General features: G+C 36.1%; 1 protein-coding gene across 1 annotated transcript in view; it reads left to right on the top strand.

The window, feature by feature from the left end:
• Positions 1 to 19,923, top strand: part of KLF8 (KLF transcription factor 8) — a 261,132-nt gene extending 241,209 nt beyond the window's left edge. Inside the window, exon 6 of the mRNA XM_053891569.1 lies at positions 13,475 to 19,923. Within this exon, the coding sequence (XP_053747544.1) occupies positions 13,475 to 13,656 (182 nt within the window). The 3' untranslated portion in view covers positions 13,657 to 19,923. The remainder of the gene's footprint in view (positions 1 to 13,474) is intronic.
• The last annotated feature ends 1,776 nt before the right edge of the window (positions 19,924 to 21,699 follow it).

Raw genomic sequence — 21,699 nt, 5'->3', positions numbered from 1 at the left:
AACAAATGAGAAAAGGGGGGAAAAGAATGAGAAGCAAACCCAGAAACAGACCCTTAACCATAGATAAAAAACTAATGGTTACCAGAAGTGAGGTGGGTAGGGATATGTTTTATTTATTTATTTTTTTAATATATGAAATTTATTGTCAAATTGGTTTCCATACAACACCCAGTGCTCATCCCAAAAGGTGCCCTCCTCAATACCCATCCCCCACCCTCCCCTCCCTCCCACCCCCCATCAACCCTCAGTTTGTTCTCAGTTTTTAACAGTCTCTTATGCTTTGGCTCTCTCCCACTCTAACCTCTTTTTTATTTTTCCTTCCCCTCCCCCATGGGTTTCTGTTAAGTTTCTCAGGATCCACATAAGAGTGAAACCATATGGTATCTGTCTTTCTCTGTATGGCTTATTTCACTTAGCAGAACACTCTCCAGTTCCATCCATGTTGCTACAAAAGGCCATATTTCATTTTTTCTCATTGCCACGTAGTATTCCATTGTGTATATAAACCACAATTTCTTTATCCATTCATCAGTTGATGGACATTTAAGCTCTTTCCATAATTTGGCTATTGTTGAGAGTGCTGCTATAAACATCGGTGTACAAGTACCCCTATGCATCAGTACTCCTGTATCCCTTGGGTAAATTCCTAGCAGTGCTATTGCTGGGTCATAGGGTAGGTCTATTTTTAATTTTGTGAGGAACCTCCACACTGCTTTCCAGAGCGGCTGCACCAATTTGCATTCCCACCAACAGTGCAAGAGGGTTCCCGTTTCTCCACATCCTCTCCAGCATCTATAGTCTCCTGATTTGTTCATTTTGGCCACTCTGACTGGTGTGAGGTGATATCTGAGGGATATGTTTTAAATAGGTGATAAGGATTAAGGAGTACACTTGTTATGATGAACACCAGGTGTTCTATGTAAGCGTTGAATCACTATTTTATACACCTGAAAAAAAATATTACAAATATGGTAACTAACTGGAATTTAAATAAAAACACTAAAAAGAATTTCCCAGGCAAACAAAAATTAAAGCAGTTCAGGACAACTAAAACAGGCATGCAGGAAATATTAAGGGAACTTGTTGAGTGCAAAGGAGAGGCCAAAAGTGACAGAGACAAGAAAGAATTAGAGAAAATCTCTAGAAACAATGACAAAATAAGTAAAATGGCACTAAATACACTCCTATCAATAATTATTTTGAATTTAAATGGACTAAACACTCCAAGAAAATACAAAGAGTGTCAGAATGGATTTAAAAAAACACAAGACCCATCTATTTGTTGCCAACAAGAGACTCATTTTAGACCTAAAGTAAAGACACCTTAAGACTGAAAATGAGGGCATGAAGAAAATTTATTGTGCAAATGGGTGTCAAAAGAAAGCCAAAGTATCAATACTTATATTAGACTAACTACATGTACAACAAAGACTGCAACAAGGAACAAAAAAGGGGAATATATAAAGATAAAAAGAGGACAATACAACAAGAAGATATAATCATTGTAAATATTTATGCACAGAACATGAGAGCACCCGGATATATAAAATAATTAATAACAAATATAAAAAACTTATTTATAATAATACAATAACAGTAGGGAACTTTATTTATTTATTTTATTTTTTAATATGAAATTTATTGTCAAATTGGTTTCCATACAACACCCAGTGCTCATCCCAACAGGTGCCCTCCTCCATGCCCATCAACCACTTTCCCTTTCCTCCCACCCCCCGTGAACCCTCAGTTTGTTCTCAGTTTTTAAGAGTCTCTTATGGTTTGCTTCCTTCCCTCTCTGTAACTTTTTTCCCTTCCCCTCCCCCATGGTCTTCTGTTAAGTTTCTCAGGATTCACATAAGAGTGAAAACATACGTTACCTGTCTTTCTCTGTATGACTTATTTCACTTAGCATAATACTCTCCAGTTCTCTCCACGTTGCTACAAAAGGCCAGATTTCATTCTTTCTCATTGCGAAGTAGTATTCTATTGTATATTTAAACCACAACTTCTTTATCCGTTCATCAATTGATGGACATTTAGACTCATCAGGGAAATACAAATCAAAACCACACTGAGACATCACCTCACACTAGTCAGAGAGGCTAAAATGAACAAATCAGGAGACTATAGATGCTGGCGAGGATATGGAGAAACGGGAACCCTCTTGCACTGTTGGTGGGAATGTAAACTGGTGCAACTGCTCTGGAAAACAGTGTGGAGGTTCCTCACAAAATTAAAAATAGACCTACCCTATGACCCAGCAATAGCACTGCTAGAAATTTACGCAAGGGATACAGGAGTGCTGATGCATAGGGGCACTTGTACCCTAATGTTTATGGCAGCACTTTCAACAATAGCCAAATTATGGGAATAGTAGGGAACTTTAACTCCCCACTTACATAAATGGACAGAAGAACTAAACAGAAAATCAACAAACAATGGCTTTTAATGACAAACTGTACCAGATGGACTACCAGATATATTCAGAACATTCCATCCTAGAACAACAGAATACACATTCTTTTCAAGTGCATTTGGAACATTCTCCAGAATAGATCAATATTAGAACACCAAACAGACCTCAACAAATAAAAAAAAAATGTAAACCATACCATACAACTTTTCTGATGACAATGGTATGAAACTAGAAATCAACCATAAAAAAAAACTATAGAGAGAACACAAATACATGGAGGTGAAACAACATGCTACTTAGCAATAAGTGGGCCAACCAGACAATGAAAGAATAAACTTAAAAGTACATAGAAACAAATGAAAGTGAAAACACAATGGTCCCAAAGCCTTAAGGTGCAGCAAAAGCAGTGTTAAAAGGAAAGTATATAGCAATACAGGCCTATATCAGAAGCAAGAAAAATTTCAAACAATCCAACCTTACACCTAAAGGAGCTACTAAAAGAACAACAACAACAAAACAAAAACAAAACAAACAAAAACAAAAACAAAGCCTAAGCTACCATAAGGAAGGAAATAGTAAGATTAGAGAAGAAATAAATGATATAGAAGCTAAAAATAAAGAAAAACAGTAGAAAAGATCAATGAAATAAAGACTTGGTTCTTTTACAAGTTAATGAAAAAGATAAGCCTCTAGCCAGACTCATTAAAAAGAGAAAGGACCCAATTAAATAAAATCACAAATGAGAGAGAAGAAATAACAACCAACACTACAGAAATACAAACCATTATAAAATAATTTTATGAAAAATGATATGCTAAAAAAAACTGGACAACCTGGAAGAAATGGATGATTTCCTAAAAACATATAAACTGCCAAAACTGAAACAGTAAGAAATAGACAACTTGAACAGACAAATAACCAGAAAAATAGTTGAATCAGTAATCAAAGACTGCCAACAAAGAAAACTCCAGGACCAGGTGGCTACACAGGAAAATTATACCAAACATTTAAGAAGAGCTAATACCTATTTTCCATAAACTATTCCAAAATTAATAGAAAAGGATAGAAAACTTCCAAATTCATTTTATGAGGAAAGCATTACCCTGTTACCCAAACCAGAAAAAGACACCAATTATAAAAAGGGAACTATAGGAGAATACCTTAATGAACACAGATGCAAAAATTCTTAGTAAAATACTAGCAAGACAAATCCAACAATACATTAAAAATTATTCACCACAATCACGTGGGATTTATTCCTGGGTTACAATGCTGGCTTGATATTTGCAAATCAACCAATGTGATACACCACATTAATAAAACAAATTATAAGAACCATACCACCATTTCAATAGATGCAGAAAAAAACATTTGACAAACTACAACATCCATTCATGACAAAAACCCTCAGCAAGGTAGGATAAGAGAGAGCATATCTCAACATAATGAAGGACATCTATGAAAGACCCACAACTAATATTATCCTCAATATGGAAAAATCAGAGCTTTTCCTCTACAATCAGGAAAAAGACACTGCTGTCAACTAACACCACTGTTATTTAACATAATACTGGAAGTCCCAGCCACAGGAATCAGGCAACAAAAAGAAATAAAATGCATTGAAATCAGCACGGAGGAAGTAAAACTTACACTCTTTGCAGATGTTATGGTAGTCTATATAGAAAACCTGAAAGTCTCCACCAAAAATTGCTAGAACTGATAAGTGAATTGTGCAAAGTTGTAGGATACAAAATCAATATACACAAATCTGTTGCATTTTTATCCAACAATAATGAATCAACAGAAAGAGAAATTAACAAAATGGTACATTTACAACTGCACCAAAATCAATAAGAAACATAGGAATAAATGTAACCAAAGAGATTAAAGAACCATATTCAGAAAAGTATAAATACTCATGAAAGAAATAGAAAATGACACAAATAAATGAAAATAAATTCCATGCTCATAGATTGAAAGAACAAATATTGTTAAAAATTACACTACACAAAGAAATCTACACATTTTATAAAATTTATGTCAAAATTAAAACAGCATTTTTTCAGAGTTAGAACAAAGATTCCTAAAATTTGTATGGAACCACACAAGACCCCAAATAGCCAAAGCACCCTTGAAAAAGAAAAGTTGGATGCATCACAATTCTGAACTTCAAGTTATATTAAAAAGCTTTAGTAATCAAAAAAGTATGGTACTGGCACAAAAATGGACACTTAGATGTAACAGAACAAAAGACCCAGAAATGAACGCACAACTCTATGGCCAACTGATCCTCAAAGAGGTAGGAAAGAATATTAAATGGGATCAAGAATGTGTCTTCAACAAATGGTGTTTGGAAAACTGGACAGCAACATGCAAAATAATAAAAGTGGACCACTTTCTTACACCATACAAACAATAAATTTAAAATGGATTAAAGGCCTAAATGTGAGAACTGAAACCATAAAAATCCTAGAGAAGAACACAGGCAGTGACTTCTTTGATATTGGCCAATGAAATTTATTTCTAGATATCTCTCCTAACACAAGGAAACAAAAGCAAAAAATACACTGTTAGGACTATATCAAAATAAAAAGCTTCTGCACAACTAAAAAAATCAATAAAAAAAGAAGGTAACCTATAGAATGGGAGAAGATATTTGCAAATGATATATCTGATAAAGGGTTAGTATCCAACATTCATAAAGAACTTATACAATTAATCACCTAAGCAAGGAATAATCCAATTAAAAAATGAGCAGAATACATGAATAAATATTTTTTCCAAAGAATACATACAGATGGCCACCAGACACATGAAAAGATACTCAACATCACTTAGAATCAGGGAAATACAAATCAAAACCATGATGAGACATATCACCTTACACCAATCAGAATGGCTAAAATCAACAATACAAGAAACAACATGTGTTGGTGAGGATGTGGAGAAAAAGGACACTTGTGTACTGTTGGTGGGAATGCACACTGGTGCAGCCACTTTGGAACACAGTATGGAGATTCTTCAAAAATTAAAAATAGAATTACCCTATGGCCCAGCAATTGCACTACTAGGTATCTACACAATGAATACAAAAATACTAACTGAAATTAATGCATGCACCCTGATCTTATAGCAGCATTATCTACAAGAGCCACATTATGGAAACAACCCAAGTGTCCACTGACTACTGAATGGATAAATAATATGTAGTGTGTGTGTGTGTGTGTGTGTGTGTGTGTGTGTGTATTCACACACATATACAATGTAATATTACTGAGTCTTAGAATGAAATCTTGCCATTTGTAATGATGTGGATGGAGCTAGAAAGTATTATGCTAAGCAAAGTAAGTCAGTCAGAGAAAGGCAAATACCATAGGATTTCACTCATATGTGGAATTTAAGAAACAAAACAATCCAGCATAGGGAAAAAATGAAGAAACATACTCTTAACTGTAGAGAACAAAGTGATTGTTACAAGAAGGGAGGTGGGTGAGGGGATGTTAAATAGGTGATGGGAATTAAGGAGTGCACTTGTGATGAGCAATAGTTGTATGGAAGTGCTGAATCACTGTATTGTATACCTGGAACTAACATTACAACTGTGTGTCAAGTAACTTGAATTTAAATAAAAACTTGAAAAACATAAAATTGTATATATTTAATATATGCAATTTTGTGATATGATATATGTATACATTGTGAAATACACACCACAATCACGTTAATTAACATATTCCTTACCTCACAGTTACTTTCTTGGTGATGGAAACACCTAAGTTCTACACTCTTAGCAAACTTCAAGTATACAGTACAACATTGTTAACTATAGTCAAATGGTTTTCCATTAGATCTCCAGGACTTATGTATCCTTCAAAACTAACACTTTGTACCACTTATCAACATCTCACCATACACCCCACCAGCCACTAGCAATCACCATACTTTTTTAAATATATATTTTATTTTATTTTAAATTGCAGTATAGTTAATATTCCATGTTATATTGGTTTCAAGTGTACAAAATAGTGATTCAACAGCAATATACAACACACAAGCCTAATCACAACAGGTGCACTCCATAATTCCCATTACACCTTTTACTCACACAAACCCACCTCCCCTCTGGTAACCATCAGTTTGTTCTCTGTAGTTAAGAGTTTGTTTCTTGGCTTGCCTCTCTCTCCTTTTGCCCTTTCTTAAATTCCACATATGAATGAAATCATATAGTATGTGTCTTTCTCTGGCTTATTTCACAACAAATGTATATGTTGTTATATATTTATTGCTGGTTATTGGGGTGCTCAAGTGTTATATTTCTTCCTGTTTTAGTTTTGGTAGTTTATATGTTTCTAGAAGTTTATTCATCCCTTCCAAGTTGTCCAATTTGTTGGCATGTAGTTTTTCATAATATTGTCTTATAATGGTTTGTATTTCTGTGGCGTTGGTTATTATTTCTCTTCTCTCATTTGTGATTTTATTTATATGTGTCCTTTCCATTTTCTTCTTGATAACTCTGTCTAGGAGTTTGTCAATTTTATTAATTTTTTCAAAGAACCACATCCTCATTTTATTTATCTCTTTTTTTCTATATGGTTTATTTCTGCTCTAATTTTTATTATTTCATTCCTTCTACTGGCTTTGGGCTTTGTTCTTTTTCTAACTTTTTTTTAGGTATAAGGTTAGATTGTTTACTTGAGATTTTTCTTCTTGGAGTAACCCTGTATTGCTATATATTTCCCTCTTGGGACCACTTTTGCTGCATCTCAGTATTTGGAGCATTGTGTTGTCATTTTCATGTGTTTCCCTGTGTTTTTTTTATTCTTCTTTTATTTTCTGGCTGACCCATTCATTGTATAGTAGTATGTTGTGTAACCTTTTGTATTTTTTATCTTTCCAGATTTTGTTGTAATTTACTTCTAGTTTCATAAGAGTAGTAGTCAAAAAAATGGTCCATGGTATTATTTCAATCTTTCTGTATTTGTTGAGGCCTATTGTGTGACCTAATGTATAATCTGTTCTGCATAATGTTCCCTGTGCACTTGAAAAGATTGTGTATTCTACTGTTTTAAGAAGGAATGTTCTGAATATATCTGTTAAGTCCATCTGATCCAGTGTGTCATTCAAAACCATTGATTCTTTGTCGATTTTCTGTTTATTTGATCTGTCCATTGATGTAAGTGGGGTGTTAAAAATTATTATATTATTGTCAATAAGTTCATTTATGTTTATCATTAATTATTTTATATATTTGGGTGATCCCATATCAAGTGCATAAATATTTCCAATTGTATATCTTCTTGCTTGATTTCCCCTTTATGATTATATAGTGCCATTATTTGTCTCATGTTAGTATTTATTTTAAATTCTAGTTTGTCTGATGTAAGTATTACTACTCTTTCTTTTGACACCCATTTGTATGAAAAATGCCTCTCCTTCCCCTCACTTTCAATCTTTAGGTGTCTTAAGGTCTACAATGAATCTCTTGTAGGAAGCATAGAGATGGGTCTTTTTAACATTTATTCTGACATCCTATGTCTTTTGATCAAGCATTTATTCCATTTACATTCAAATCAATTACTGATAGATATGGATTTAGTACTATTTTGTTACATCTTTTGATATTGTTTCTGAAGATTTTCTTTTTCTAATCCTTTCTGGTCTTTGTCACTTTTGGTCTCTCCTTTTCACTCAAAGAGTTCCCTTTAATATTTCCTGCATGGATGGTTTTGTGGTCATGAACTCCTTTAGTTTTTATTTTTCGGGGAAACTATTTATCTCTCCTCCTATTCTGAATGATAACCTTGCTAAATCAGGCATTCAGCTCCAGATTTTTTCCCATTCAGCACTTTGAGTACACCATGCCATTCACTTCTACCTTGCTCCTATTTTTGTTGAGAAATCTCCAGATAGCCTTATGTGTCTTTCTTTTATGTTAAGGAATTATTTTGTCTTCCTACTTTTAAGATTTTTCTTTATCACATTTTGCAAATTTAATTACAAAATGTCTTGTTAATGACCTGCTTTTGTTGATTTTGATGGGAGTTATCTGCCTCCTGTATCTGGTTGTCTGTTTCCTTCCCCAGAGTAGGGAAGTTTTCAGGTATTAATTCCTTCAAATAAATTTTGTGCCCCCCCCTTTTTTTTCTGTGCTTCATCTTGGACATTTATAATAGGGATGTTATTATGTGCGATGGAGCCTCTGAATTCCCTAAATCTTTTCCGATGTTTCATAATTCTTCCTTCTCTCTTTTGGTCAGCTTAATTGCTTTCCATTACTTTGTCTTCTAGGTCTCTAATTCACTCCTCTGCTTCTTCCAGCCTGCTCTCCCTTGCATCATGGGTATTTCTAATCCTGTTTATTGCACTTTTCATCTGTGATTGATTCTTTTTTAAGTCTTTTATCTTTATAGTAATGGTCTCACTGATGTCTTGTATACTTTTCGCAAGCTCAGTGTGTATCCTTATGATTGGTGCTGTTAATTCTCCATCGGGCATGTTACTTATATCTGTTTCCCTTATATCTTTACCCACGGCCTCTTCTTGTTCCTTCATTTGGGATAAATTCCTCCATCTTTGCATTTTGTTTAAGTCTCTGCCTTATTCTTTGTATTAGAAAAGCCACTTATGTCTCCTGTTTCTGAAAATAATGGTCTTAGTAAGAGGTCATGTAGTGCTCAGGGACTGGTACTTCAAGGAGTGTCTCTGGTGTTTGCTGCATGCACTCTGCTATTGTGTTTTGGCTGCTTTATCCTTCAGGCCAGTTGTCTTCACAGACTTTTCTGGCCTACTGTGGGAAGTGTTTGGTCCTTGGCCTGAATGTGGTGAGTTTTAACTTGTTATGCTCTGGTGTGCTTATGAAATGAGACCTGTCACCATCTCCTCAGAAATGGGGCCATGCAGACCTCTCTGGTCGGAAATGTATTGTGGGCAGATGTTTGTGCTGGTCTTAGGGAGAAGTCTGCTGCACTGGGTTCAGGTAAGCATGACTGAGAAGGGCTGTCCCACTAGAGTGCAGGGGTGTGGGGCCTGGTGTATGCAAATTAGGCAGCCAGTGTCAGCACTGAACTGTTTCCAGCAGGTGGCTCTGTTTATGCTGAGGGGGAATAGGAGGGAAATGGCACCAACCAGCTCCCTTTTTCCCAGAGAGATGTCTCTGGGAAAGGTGCCACTCAGGGACACACTCTGAGAAGAGTGAATTATCTTCACTTCGTGTGCCTGAGACACTCTTCAGATTGCTGTTTCCATACTGTCTCCCACTGGGTTATTATTTGCCTGCTTACTCTCTTGGAGCTGTGAAGTGCCTTCTGGGCTCTATCCCATCCAAGCTTGCTATCCTTTAAAACTACAAGTTTTAAGCTCCATTGATTGCAAGAACTCAGGAATTTCAGCCCCCCCTCCCCCTGCTTTACCAAGACAGTGGCTTTGGGAAGGACTCATTCTTGTGCATTCCCTTGTGAGCTCCTCTGGTTGTGTTCATGGGACAAGGTGAGCTTAGGGTCCTCCTACTCCATCGTCATCTTTTCCCCAACTTATTAGTGGTTTTGGTATATAGTCACCATTAAGTTTGTGTATAGCCCCTTCTGCATATAGTGGTCTATATTAAGTTGATTGTCATTTAAATTTGAACCCATTTTTCATTCCTCTCCTCCCCATGTTTTGGGTAAATGTTTTTATATTTTACATCCTTTTATTTTGTGAGTTTGTTGACCCATTTTTTACAAAAATATTCATTTTTATTGTTTTTGTGTTTCCTACCTTCAGACTGTCACTTTTGATCTTTTTTTTCCACTCAAAGAATCCCTTTTAATATTTATTGCAGGGCTGGTTTAGTGCTCAGGAACTTCTTTAGTATTTGTTTGCCTGAAAAACTCTTTATCTCTCCTTCTATTCTGAATGATAGCTTTGCTGGATAGAGTGTTCTTGGCTGCGTATTTTTTTCCATTCACCAGTTTGAATATATCATGCCACTCCCTTCTGACTTGCAAAGTTTCTGTTAAAAAATCTTCTGCCTTATAGGTTCCCCTTGTCACTTATTGTCTTCTTTTGTCTTGCTGCCTTAAAAATGTTTCTTTATAACTTATTTTTGCCAACCTAATTACTACATGTCTTGGTTTGGGTCTGCCTTTGTTGATTTTGATGGCAGTTCTCTGTGCTTCCCTGATCTGGATACCTGTTTCTTTCCCCAGATTAGTGAAATTTTCAGCTATTATTTCCTCAAATAAATTTTCTGTCCATTTTCTCTCTCTCTTATTTTTTTGGGACTCCTATTATATGAATGTTATTATGTCTGATGTAGTTACTGATTTCCCTAACTCTCATTTTGCATAATTCTTTTTTCTTTCTTCTGTTCATCTTGATTAGAGTAATGGTACTGTATATTCTAGTTCACTAATATGTTCCTTTCCTTTTTCCAGCTTGCTGTTAATTCAATCAAGTGTGTTTGTCATTTTGTGTATTGACCCCTTTATCTCTGTTATGGTATTCCTCATTTCAATGTTAAGGGTCTCACTCATGTCTTCCACTCTTTTCTCAAACCCAGTGGGTATCCTTATGATCATTACTTTAGATGATCTTTCAGGCATGTTACTTATATTGGTTTTGCTTAGGTCTCTGGCTGTGTCCTCATCCTTTTCTTTCATTTGGAATAAATTTATCTTTCTTCTCATTTTGTCTAAGTGTCTGTTTCCGTGTGTTAAGAAAGTTATGTCACCTGTTCTTGAGGGTAATGGCTTTATGAAGAAGTCCTGTAATGCCCTGTTCTGTAGTGTCTCCGGTTCCCCAGTTGCTCACACTTCCCAAAGTGTCTCCATTGTGTGCTGTTTGTGTTCTGCTGTTTTGTCCTGAAGACTTTATCCCTCAGGCCAGTCATCTGTAGAGGCTATCTTGTCTACTGTGGTGTTATGGGAAGTGTTTGGTCCATGACCTAAATGTGGTGCTTTTTAACTAGTTGTGCTTTGGTCTGTTTGTGAAATGAGACCTTTTGCCACTGCTGCTGAAACTGAATCTCTACAAAACTCCCAAGTTGGGAGACACAATTTGAGCAGAGTTTTGATGCAGACTTCTGGGGGAGGGCAGCCACTGTTCTGGGACTGAGGCAAGCTAGACTTGGAGTAGTGGTTCCACCAGAGCATGGGGTGGGGGGACTTGGTACAAGCAGGTGAGGTAGAGAGTACAGACAATGTGCTGGTTTCCACAGGTTGCCCTGTGCTTATGCTAAATGACAAGGGAGGGAAATTGCACCAGCCAGTTCCTCTGTTCCTAGAAGGGTTCTTCATAAACACTGCCTGTCTTGGATATGCTCTGAGATGAGTAAATAACCTCCCCACTCTGTGCCCCTGGCATTCCTCTGTTAGAAGTTTCCATGCTGTATGTCCATTGTTGTGTGTGTGTGTGTGTGTGTGTGTGTGTGTGTGTGTGTATGTGTGTGTTTCTTTATTTGCCTGCCTTCTCTCCAGAAGCCACTATGCCCTCCAGGCTCTAACCCATCCAAGCCCACTGTCCTTTAAAACTCTAGGCTTTAAGCCCTGCTCATTGTGAGAACTCATGAAATTCAGTACCTTTTTCTTTCTAAGCAATTGATATAGGGATTTTTTTCCCCTGTGTGCTCCACTTTCTGTTAGTCTGACTCTTGCCCTTCTCCATAACTGTGGCTCCCTCTCCACCACAGCGGCCACAATATGTTTCTCTCCCAAACTCTCTTTTCACTTCCTACCTTCTTCAATGTGGCCTCTTCTCTATCTTTAGATGTGATTTTGTTCTGCCAGTCTTCAGGCCGATTTCTCAGGTATTTAGGATGATTTGGTAGTTATCCAGTTGCATTCATGGGACAAGGTGGGCCTAGGGTCCTCCTACTGTATCACCATCTTCCAACCACCAATCTCCCTGTGCCTATATAAAAAATTTTTATTATAAGATACATCATGATTTTAAAAACATTCAAACAATACAGAAATATGGGGAAAAAAGGAAAAGTCACTTTTCTACTATTATCATCCTTATTTTCTCACTGTTAATCATTTCTCACTCACTCACAGTTAATCATTTCTCATAATTTACACTTAAGTGCATTGGTACTGCCTTTATTCTGAGTATATACATATGTGGTGTGTGATCCATACACCATAATGGGGGTCATATGGTGTTAATGTTTTTTATATTACTTTTTAAATTATTTAAGTTTATTTATTTGGAGAGAGACAGAGAGAGTAGGGGAGGGGAAAAGAGAAAGGTAGAGAGAGAATTCCAAGCAGTCTCTGTGCTGTCAGCACAGAATCTGTGCTGAACTCATGAACCTGAGGTCAAACTCACAAACTGTGAGATGATGATCTGAGCCAAAACCAAGAATCGGATACTTCACCTACTGAGCCACCTTGTTGCCCCTTTCATTTAGCTTTCTATATGGAGCATACATATCCCATATACAATCCAGATGCAACATAAGGATACTAAGCATGGAGCTATTTCAAAAAGTTTGATGAGCTTCTTCCAACGCCATTCCATGCCCTTGAGTTTCTGACCTTACACAGAAGGCCTGTAGCCTTAGCTGAAGGCCTATTCTAGTGAATCACATTCTGTCTGTGTATATGGCTTTATTTATGAGTATTTATTAGGATATATTAGAAGAGAGGATATAGTTACTATAATGTGGTATGGTAGAAAGCGTCAGAGACCTGGGTTTGCATCCACTTTTTATTGTTCACTGTGATAAAAAAAAAAAAAAAGATGTCTCAAACATCCCATGAGGTATTTTTATCCCCCTTTAAAGCTCAAGTAACAGAGATTGAACCAGGGAGAAGTGACTTATTTAAAGTCACACATCTAATACATAGTAGAGCCAGAATTCAAGCAAAGCCCTGTTTCAGGCAGAACCTGTGTGGTTTCTACTCTACCATTTTTGGCTCTTCTTTAGTACATCTGTAAGGATAGAGAAAATTTCTTCAAAGTGATTGTCACAACTTTTGACCAAAGCCTTGATAAAAGATTAAGTACTCTGTTCTCTTTCCAGTATCCAAATATCTCTTCTCTGACTCCCTTTGTTTTGTCATATCCCCCTTTTAGGAGAGAAGCCTTATAAATGCACCTGGGATGGCTGCTCCTGGAAATTTGCTCGTTCAGATGAGCTCACCCGCCATTTTCGCAAGCACACAGGCATCAAGCCCTTCCAGTGCACAGACTGCAACCGTAGCTTCTCTCGCTCTGACCACCTATCCCTGCACCGCAGGCGCCATGACACAATGTGAGCAGCATAGACTGCACCAGAAGAGCTGTGCTGGTCTTGTGTGTGTGTGTGTGTGTGTGTGTGTGTGTGTGTGTGTATGCATGCACACCGAGATCATAACCATCTTTTCCTCTTTGACTTCAGCTTGCCTCAGGGATGGGGTAGGCGCAGCTCACTGAGCCAGGTTGATGAGACTGTAGGAAAAAATAGATGGTCTCCCATGGGGGCTCCTCATATTCTACTTTCACTTATCCACTGTCCAGTCTCCAATTTTTTCAGCCTCGCATGGATTGAATTCCAGTGTGGCACCCATGGCTGCCCCCCATTCCTCCACCATACCCTTGCTTTGACATAAGACATTTCCCTACAAAAACAAAACAGGAAATCAAACTCAAGGCTGTGAACAAATATGCACTGCTTTTTATTCCAATTTGTCTCTTATTTTCTAGAATTCTTATCCTTTATTTTTTTTGGAATCAGCATTTAAGAGTGGTTGGTAGTGTCTTAAAATGACATTTTGTAAATTTCCTAAACATAAAAAGGCATAATAATTTAGTTGATTGTTAAGATTTACAGGGATTTGGGTCCTGAGTATAGGGCACATCCTCAGTGAATAAGATGAGTCCCTTGCCAAACTGAAAGATTTTGTAAATCCAATCCTATATGTTATTACAGTTTGGTTTTCAGAAAGTGCTGATGCTTCTTCACAAGTCTATCAGAAGGAATGAAATGATCTTCTCCTACTTGTCCTCTTTTTCTTCGTCCTTCTTCAGGATAAAGATTTGTCTGCACAGTTATTTTCTCCGTTAGGTTAAATTTGAAAAAGCTTTCAAAGCACACACTGACATGGCAGTAGGGAGAAAAGTGTTCCAGGAAAATATGTTGGGCAGCGACAGGAACAAACAAAACCAGGATCATTCTGAAAACAAATAGAGGGGGACTTTCATTTGGATAAGATTTCAGAAGCTCTGTAATCACAAACCTCATTCAAATGGCAGCCTGTTGAGGCAGTGTCTTGAGGGGCTGTTTATTCTTTTGTTTATGTAAAGCAACTGTTATGAGCATATTGCATGGTGAGAAATCACACACTGGGGTCATTTTATACAGAAGTGAGGGGTTGGAAGAAAAAAATGTGTTCATTCTGTGGCATTATTAGCATGAATTCTTATATTCCAAATGGAATTTAAAAGGATTTTAGAGAAAACTGACACAAACCATTTGATGTTCTGCAACTGCTATAAACCGCTAGCCATTTCTTTAGCCATTAAGGCAGGTTACATATTATACGCATCTGATTACCCAATTGGACTTTTAAGTAATAGTCTCTGGGACATCAAACCCTCTGTTCTAGGCTGTGGACTTCAGATCTACCTCCAAATGGCATATTTTCTCTACCTGGGGGCAGGGAGGGCTTTGCATCACTTAGTTTTAAATTCAGCCTCTCTTCTAAAGGTTATCTTCATATTGAACCCCTTTTCCTTGGCAGATATTCAATCAGTCCCTGTGTGAATACTTTAGGTTACTACTTCCAAAGACCATCCATTCCATCTAAATCAAGAAATTCTAGTACCAAGAATGGATCTTATTAACCACTTAGTACTATCCATCATTTATATCTTAAAGATGAAACAAATATGGGCCAGATTTTTTCCCCAGATTTTTTATTGAAGTGTTATAGATCTGTGCACCCATTCTCCCAGGGATCACATTCTAAAATGAAAATAAAGAAAAATTTTACATAATTTGTTGCAGTATTTCTCCAATTTTATATGCTATGCTTCAGAAAACTAGACCACTCACAGTATTATTTACAGTTGATTAAATACTAAGTAAAATGTGTTTGTGGTCATTGGTATATAACATTAGACACACAATTTTTCTATTCAAACACTGTCTATAATATTTCAGATTTGATTTACCTCATTTTCACTTACAGTGTCTTTCCAGACTATAAACTGTCATAAATTCAAAGACTGTATATTTCTCAAAATGACATATGAATTTTTAATATTATTGTTATTTTGATATAGGCTTTCCCCTGACTTTGGGTTTTCAAGTTACACACTGTAAACTAATTGATGAAGCATTAGGAGATATCTAGGGCCAGTCTGTTAAAGGGAAATTCTATGTAGCTATAAGACAGATGGTTAGAGGTGAATTACCATCACACATGAGTTTAAGCATTTAATTGGGTAGTTGATGTGGCATTTCATAGTAAAGAGCCTAGCCATTTTCTCCAAAACTTTGATCCTGAGTCTCCTTTTCTAGAGTACATACATAAATGACTTGTGCCCCTTGGACCTCAGGATCTTTTGCACTGAGTATATAATCTTATAAATAAAGGCTATCAATCATACTGTTGTACTATGATGATCAAATTAAGTTTCTAAATACTGGTATCTCTGACATCCTTAAGTCTAACCCTTTACTCATTTTTTTTCCCTTCAAAGTAATGTGGGACTTTGTTAATGCTTTATTGTTACAAAACATTTCAAACCCTATTCTCATTGCCCTGTCCCCTCCAAATAATGGTTAAAAAAATCCTTCCAATTATTTACATATATTGTAATAAATATGTCTAAATGCATTTAGAGTGTTTTATAGAGATCCAAATACAGTACACTACAGTACTACACCAAAACTACATATAATTTTGCTAAATAAACAGTGAGATGGAAAAGAACTATTTTAGCTGACATTTGGAATTAATTGAATTTACTGTGCTCATGCCAGCAAAGCACCATTAAGTGGACATTTCCCATGACATGAAAAATGGCCTTGTTTGATAAGGATGGATAATATTCTGGGATTCGTTGCCATGGAATTCTTCCATCTGTAGATGATTGGCAGTTGAACATAGGTATCAATAATTATGATTGGAGAATTCATGGAAAACTATGAGGAATTGAACTGGTTGGGTAGGTTAGGTGGATTGAATTATGGTAACACAAAATGCTTCTGAGAGTAAGATCTTTTTTTTAAGAGTAAGATATTTTTAAATAAACTTTTTTAAATTTAATTTTTTAATATTTATTTTTGAGAGAGAACACGAGTGGGGGTGGGCAGATAGAGAAGGAGACACAGAATCTTAAGCTGGCTGCAGGCTCTGAGCTGTCCACACAGAGCCCAACATGGGGCTCCAACTCACAAACTATGAGATCATAGCCTGAGCCAAAGTCAGACGCTTAACCAACTGAGGCATGCAGGGACCCCCTTTTTACTTTAGAACTGTTTTAGATTTACAGAAAATTGTGAAGATAGTACAGAGAGTTTACCTATAAACAGTATCCAGTTTTCACTTTTATTAATATCTTTTATTAATTCATTAGTAAGGTATATTTGTTATAGCTAATGAAGTAATATGATACATTATTATTAACTAAAGTTCAAACTTTATTCAGATTTCCTCAGTTACCTAATATTCTTTTTTTAAGCATCCTATTCAGGATACCACATTACATTTAATAGTTATGCCTCCTTATGCTTCTCTTGGTTGTGACAATTTCTCAGACTTTCCTTGTTTCCTATGACATTGACAGTTTTGAGGAGTATGTCCCAAATTGTCTGATGTTTTCTTCATGATGAAACTGAGGTTATGGTTTGAAGAAGGAAGATCATAGAGGTGAACTACCATTTGTATCACATTATATTAACATGGCTTATACTCTGGATGTTAACCTTGATCATCTGGCTGAGCTTGTGTTTGTTAGATTTCTCCTCTGTACCCTTCCTCTCCCTGTCTTCACGCTGTACTTTCTGGAAGGAAGTCACTATGTGAAGCCCACACTTAAGCAGTGGTAAATTATGCACCACATCCTAGAGGGTCTCTAGATAAATTATTTTAATTATTTGCATGAGAGATTTGTCTTTTCTCTCTCATTTATTTATTTATTAAATAATTTACTTGTATCAGTAGGGGTTCATGGATATTTATTTTGTACTTTGAGTTATAATCCAATACAACTTTATTTTGTTTCTCAAATTGCTCCAGCTTTGGCCACTGGGCACTCTTGGGTTGACTTCCAAGTACTTTTGACATGTCCTCATCACATTTTTATTAGCACATTATTATTTTCTGGTACTACAAAATGCTCTAGTCTAATATATATATATTTTTTGCCCTCTCTTACAATCAACCATTTATTTAAAGTGTACTGGTTCCTTTTACTGGAGAATTATCTTAGAAACCAAGACCTGGATATTTGATATGCTTGTTGCTACTGGGCATTGTTGATTCTAGGTGATCTCAGCTGACAGAGCAGGAAATATGTGTGTGTACACTAACCCATGTATATACATAACTAGAAATATGTCTATATGTAATCATCCATATCCTTATTAAGCTGAATGTGAGTTTATACTGATGTCTGCAATTCATTACCACATGGTTCATTGTAAACCTTTACCTTTGTTTATATATAACCTCCCATTCCAACAGTGAGAATCCTACTCCTACACTCTGTCATCTATTTACTTAATTGTTCAATCACAATATACACGTATAGTGGCATCTCAATTGTTAACCTGTACACCTGTGAGAAACAACTAGAGCACAGTGCTTAGGTATATAATAGTAATATATTTAGAACCCCAACAGCTCTTTGAAACAAAGTGATCTGCAAAATTCAGGAATTAGGGATTTCTGTGATCTGAGTTCCAGGAATATGGGCTCTATCTCTTCCAAAAAAAACTTTTCTCAAGGACCAAAACATTGGGAATTGACCTAACCTTGAATAAGTCAAGATAAATTATTGACTCTTCAGTATGTTAATACTTATATAGAGAGGTGGACACAGAATAAAGTAGGTGAGCCCAATTGAATTATTGAGCATTATTCTTCTCACTGGTAAATATGTCTCTCTGAAAATAGGGGTGCTACCCTAAATTACCTCTCTTCATATTTTCCTGTCCCTCACTTGGTAAAAGTTAGGCAAGTCACAACAACTCTCTGTGACTCAGTCAACCCATCTACAAAGTGGAGATCCAAAAATCTACCTCACAGAAATGTTGTGAGAATTCTCATTAAGAGATGTTGGCAAAAATAATAAGAGATATTTAAATTAACAACAAAGTATTATGATCATCACTATGATAATAACTATCGTACCCAAAATTTACCCTAGAAAAGGGAGAGACTTAGATTGCCTGGGTCATAAAGAACTAAATTTGAATCAATAAGAAGGATAATTGAAGAGCGGTCGCTGGAAGTAATATTATTTCTTCTCTTCCTTCCCCCTACATTCACTTTATTACTACCTGTAGGATTCTCATCTGTTTCCGGACTTGAAGAACATAAGGACCCAAATGAATAAGTAGGCAAAATCCATTGCTTCAAAAGCTGAATTCTTCCCTTATTCTCACTTTGGACCACATTATATGTAACCCTGTTAGAAGCACAAAGGTAATTTCCCAGAGCCTTTCAGACTTTGGCCAGTTCAACTTCACCAGTTACATTTTTCTTTTTCCCTACTTACTGTCCTCTAAATAGTATAGATAAGGAAGGATGTGAGGTGAGGTGGTTGGGGAGAGAGTGGGATGGAATAGGATACAATTTATGCCAGTGACAGAATATTTCTTTGATTCCCAAACACTGGTTTTACTATCAATTTCCTTTTTTTCTGGTGGTGGGTCAGGGGCAGAGGGAAAGAGGCTATTTTGTTAACTGTTAAGAAATTCTCCTTCCCTTCCAGTAGATATTTCCCAGGATCAGTACAAGTAGCTGTGTTGGCCATTACCTTATAACTATGTTGTATAGAGTGCCGTTTTAATTGTATTGTTGAATAAGAAGAGGAATAAAATTCCTAATAAGTGTCCATTCTTGTTTTTTGACATGAGGTCACAGCAGGAAAGCAATTTCAGAAACTGAGTCCTTTTTTGTGAGTTGGGAAAAGGAGCCTGCAGTGAAGGGATTGCTTAAATTTTATGTCATCATTTAAAGAGATTATAAAACAGTATATTAAGCTTTAGCCTCTATTACTCTTATGTTTGTGCCTCCTTCTTTTACTGTTTTAGACCAATACTTGGTTTTTCCTCTATTTTATGTTAGTTCTTGCTCCAGAGATATGGTTTCAAGGCTACGATCATGAGGAATCTCTCACATACAACTCCGTTATGCACCTGGGGATACTCAAAAATTGCTTAAGTTAGCATAGCCACTCAGAGTATTCTCTTCCTAGCCCAATGGGGCTCTCATTCTGTTGCAGCCAGGCAGGGTGTATGCTTGGGTACTAAGCAATCTTGTTTGAGTGTTGTACTTTTTTATTAATAAAAATATATTAAACTCCAGAAACCATGGTTAATATCTTGACTTTTTCTGCATTTTATGTTTCCTCAACATGGCATGGCATGAGTAGATTATTATTTTTCCATTAGCTGGGTAAAGTTGTGGGTAAGATACGTTACAGTAACATGGTGCAGGAAAGGAAGCTGGGCTATATAAATACAAGAATTTCTCTGTTTCCCCATGTTGGGGAGCATATTCACCTATGTCTCTGAATAAGGTTCCATGAAGACTGCGTGTTCCTTTTATATATTTCCTATAGTGAAACTCACAAGACTTTATGAGATACTCAGTAGGCTAAGTTTTCCTGCTCATCCGTGTTGTCCTCAAAATTTTGTTTTATCCTATGAATACTGGAGAAGAAGGTATTGGGACATCGTTAGCTACCTTAGTACACATACCAGTCCTGGGTGGGGATGTAGGAAACTGCTGTGACTAAAGACTGTGCTTTTACACAACCTAAAACAGCAGAACACACATCCTTTTCAAGTGTACACAAAGGATTCTCCAGAGTAGATCACAAACAGAATTAGAATAGAAGTCATACCATGCATCTTTTCTGACCACAATGCTATAAAACTAGAGTCAACCACAAGAAAAAAATCTGGAAAGAGCACAAATAAATGGAGGTTTAACAACATTCTGCTAAACAGTGAAGGGGTAACCAAGAAATAAAAGAAGAAACTAAAAACACATGGAAACAAATGAAAATGAAAACACAACTGTCCAAGAACACTGGGATGCAGCAAAAGTGATTCTAAGACACAAGTATATAGCAATACAGGCCTACATCAAAAGCAAGAAAAATCACAAATAAACAATCTAACTGTACACCTAAAGAAGTTAGAAAAAGAACAACAAACAAAACATAAAGCCAGCAGAAGGAAGGAAATAATAAAAGGGCAGAAATAAATGACAAAGAAACTAAAAGATAGAATAGATCAATTAAACCAGGAGTTGGTTCTTTGAAAAACTCAATATAATTAATAAGCCTCTAGCCAAACTTATCAAGAAAATAGGAGAGAGGACTCATGAATAAAATCACAAAAGGGAGGAGAAATAAACACCACCACAGAAATACAAACAATCATAGGAGAATTTTATGAAAAATCATATGACAACAAATTGGATAACCTAGAAGGAATGTATAAATTCCTAGGAACATATAAACTACCAAAACAAGCAGGATGAAAGAGAAAATTTGAATATACTGATAACCAGCAAAGATATTGAATTGGTAATCAAAAAATTCACAAGAAACAAAAATCTAGAACCAAATGGACTCACTGGCAAATTCTACCAAACATTTAAAGAACAGATTGATAATACCTATTTTTTCTCAAATTATTCCAATAAATAGAAAAGTAAATTTCCAAATTGATCCTATGAGGCCAGCATTACCCTGATACCAAATCCAGATATAGACACCACCAAAAATGAACTAGAGGTCAATATCTCTGATGAACATAGATGTAAAAATCCTCAACAAAATAATGCAAACCAAACCCAACATTCTTTTTAAATTTATTCACCTTTTCCAAGCGGTATTTATTCTTGAGTTTCAAGTGTGGTTCAATATTCACAAATCAATCAATCGAAATAATACATGACATCAATAAGAAAAGGGATATGAACCATATGATCTGTTAAATAGATGCAGAAAAAATCCTTTCACAAAGTACAACATAGAATTATGAAGAAAACGCTCAACAAAGGTGGTTTAGAAGAAGCATACCTCAACATACTAAAGACCATCCAAAAAACACCCAAATTTAACATCATCAT

This window comes from Panthera pardus, unplaced genomic scaffold, assembly GCF_024362965.1.
Source record: "Panthera pardus isolate Hobbes unplaced genomic scaffold, ASM2436296v1 HiC_scaffold_27, whole genome shotgun sequence".
NCBI classification, from domain to species: Eukaryota; Metazoa; Chordata; class Mammalia; order Carnivora; family Felidae; genus Panthera; species Panthera pardus.
Note: the sequence above shows the minus strand (reverse complement) of the source record. Positions and strands in the feature narration are given on the sequence as shown.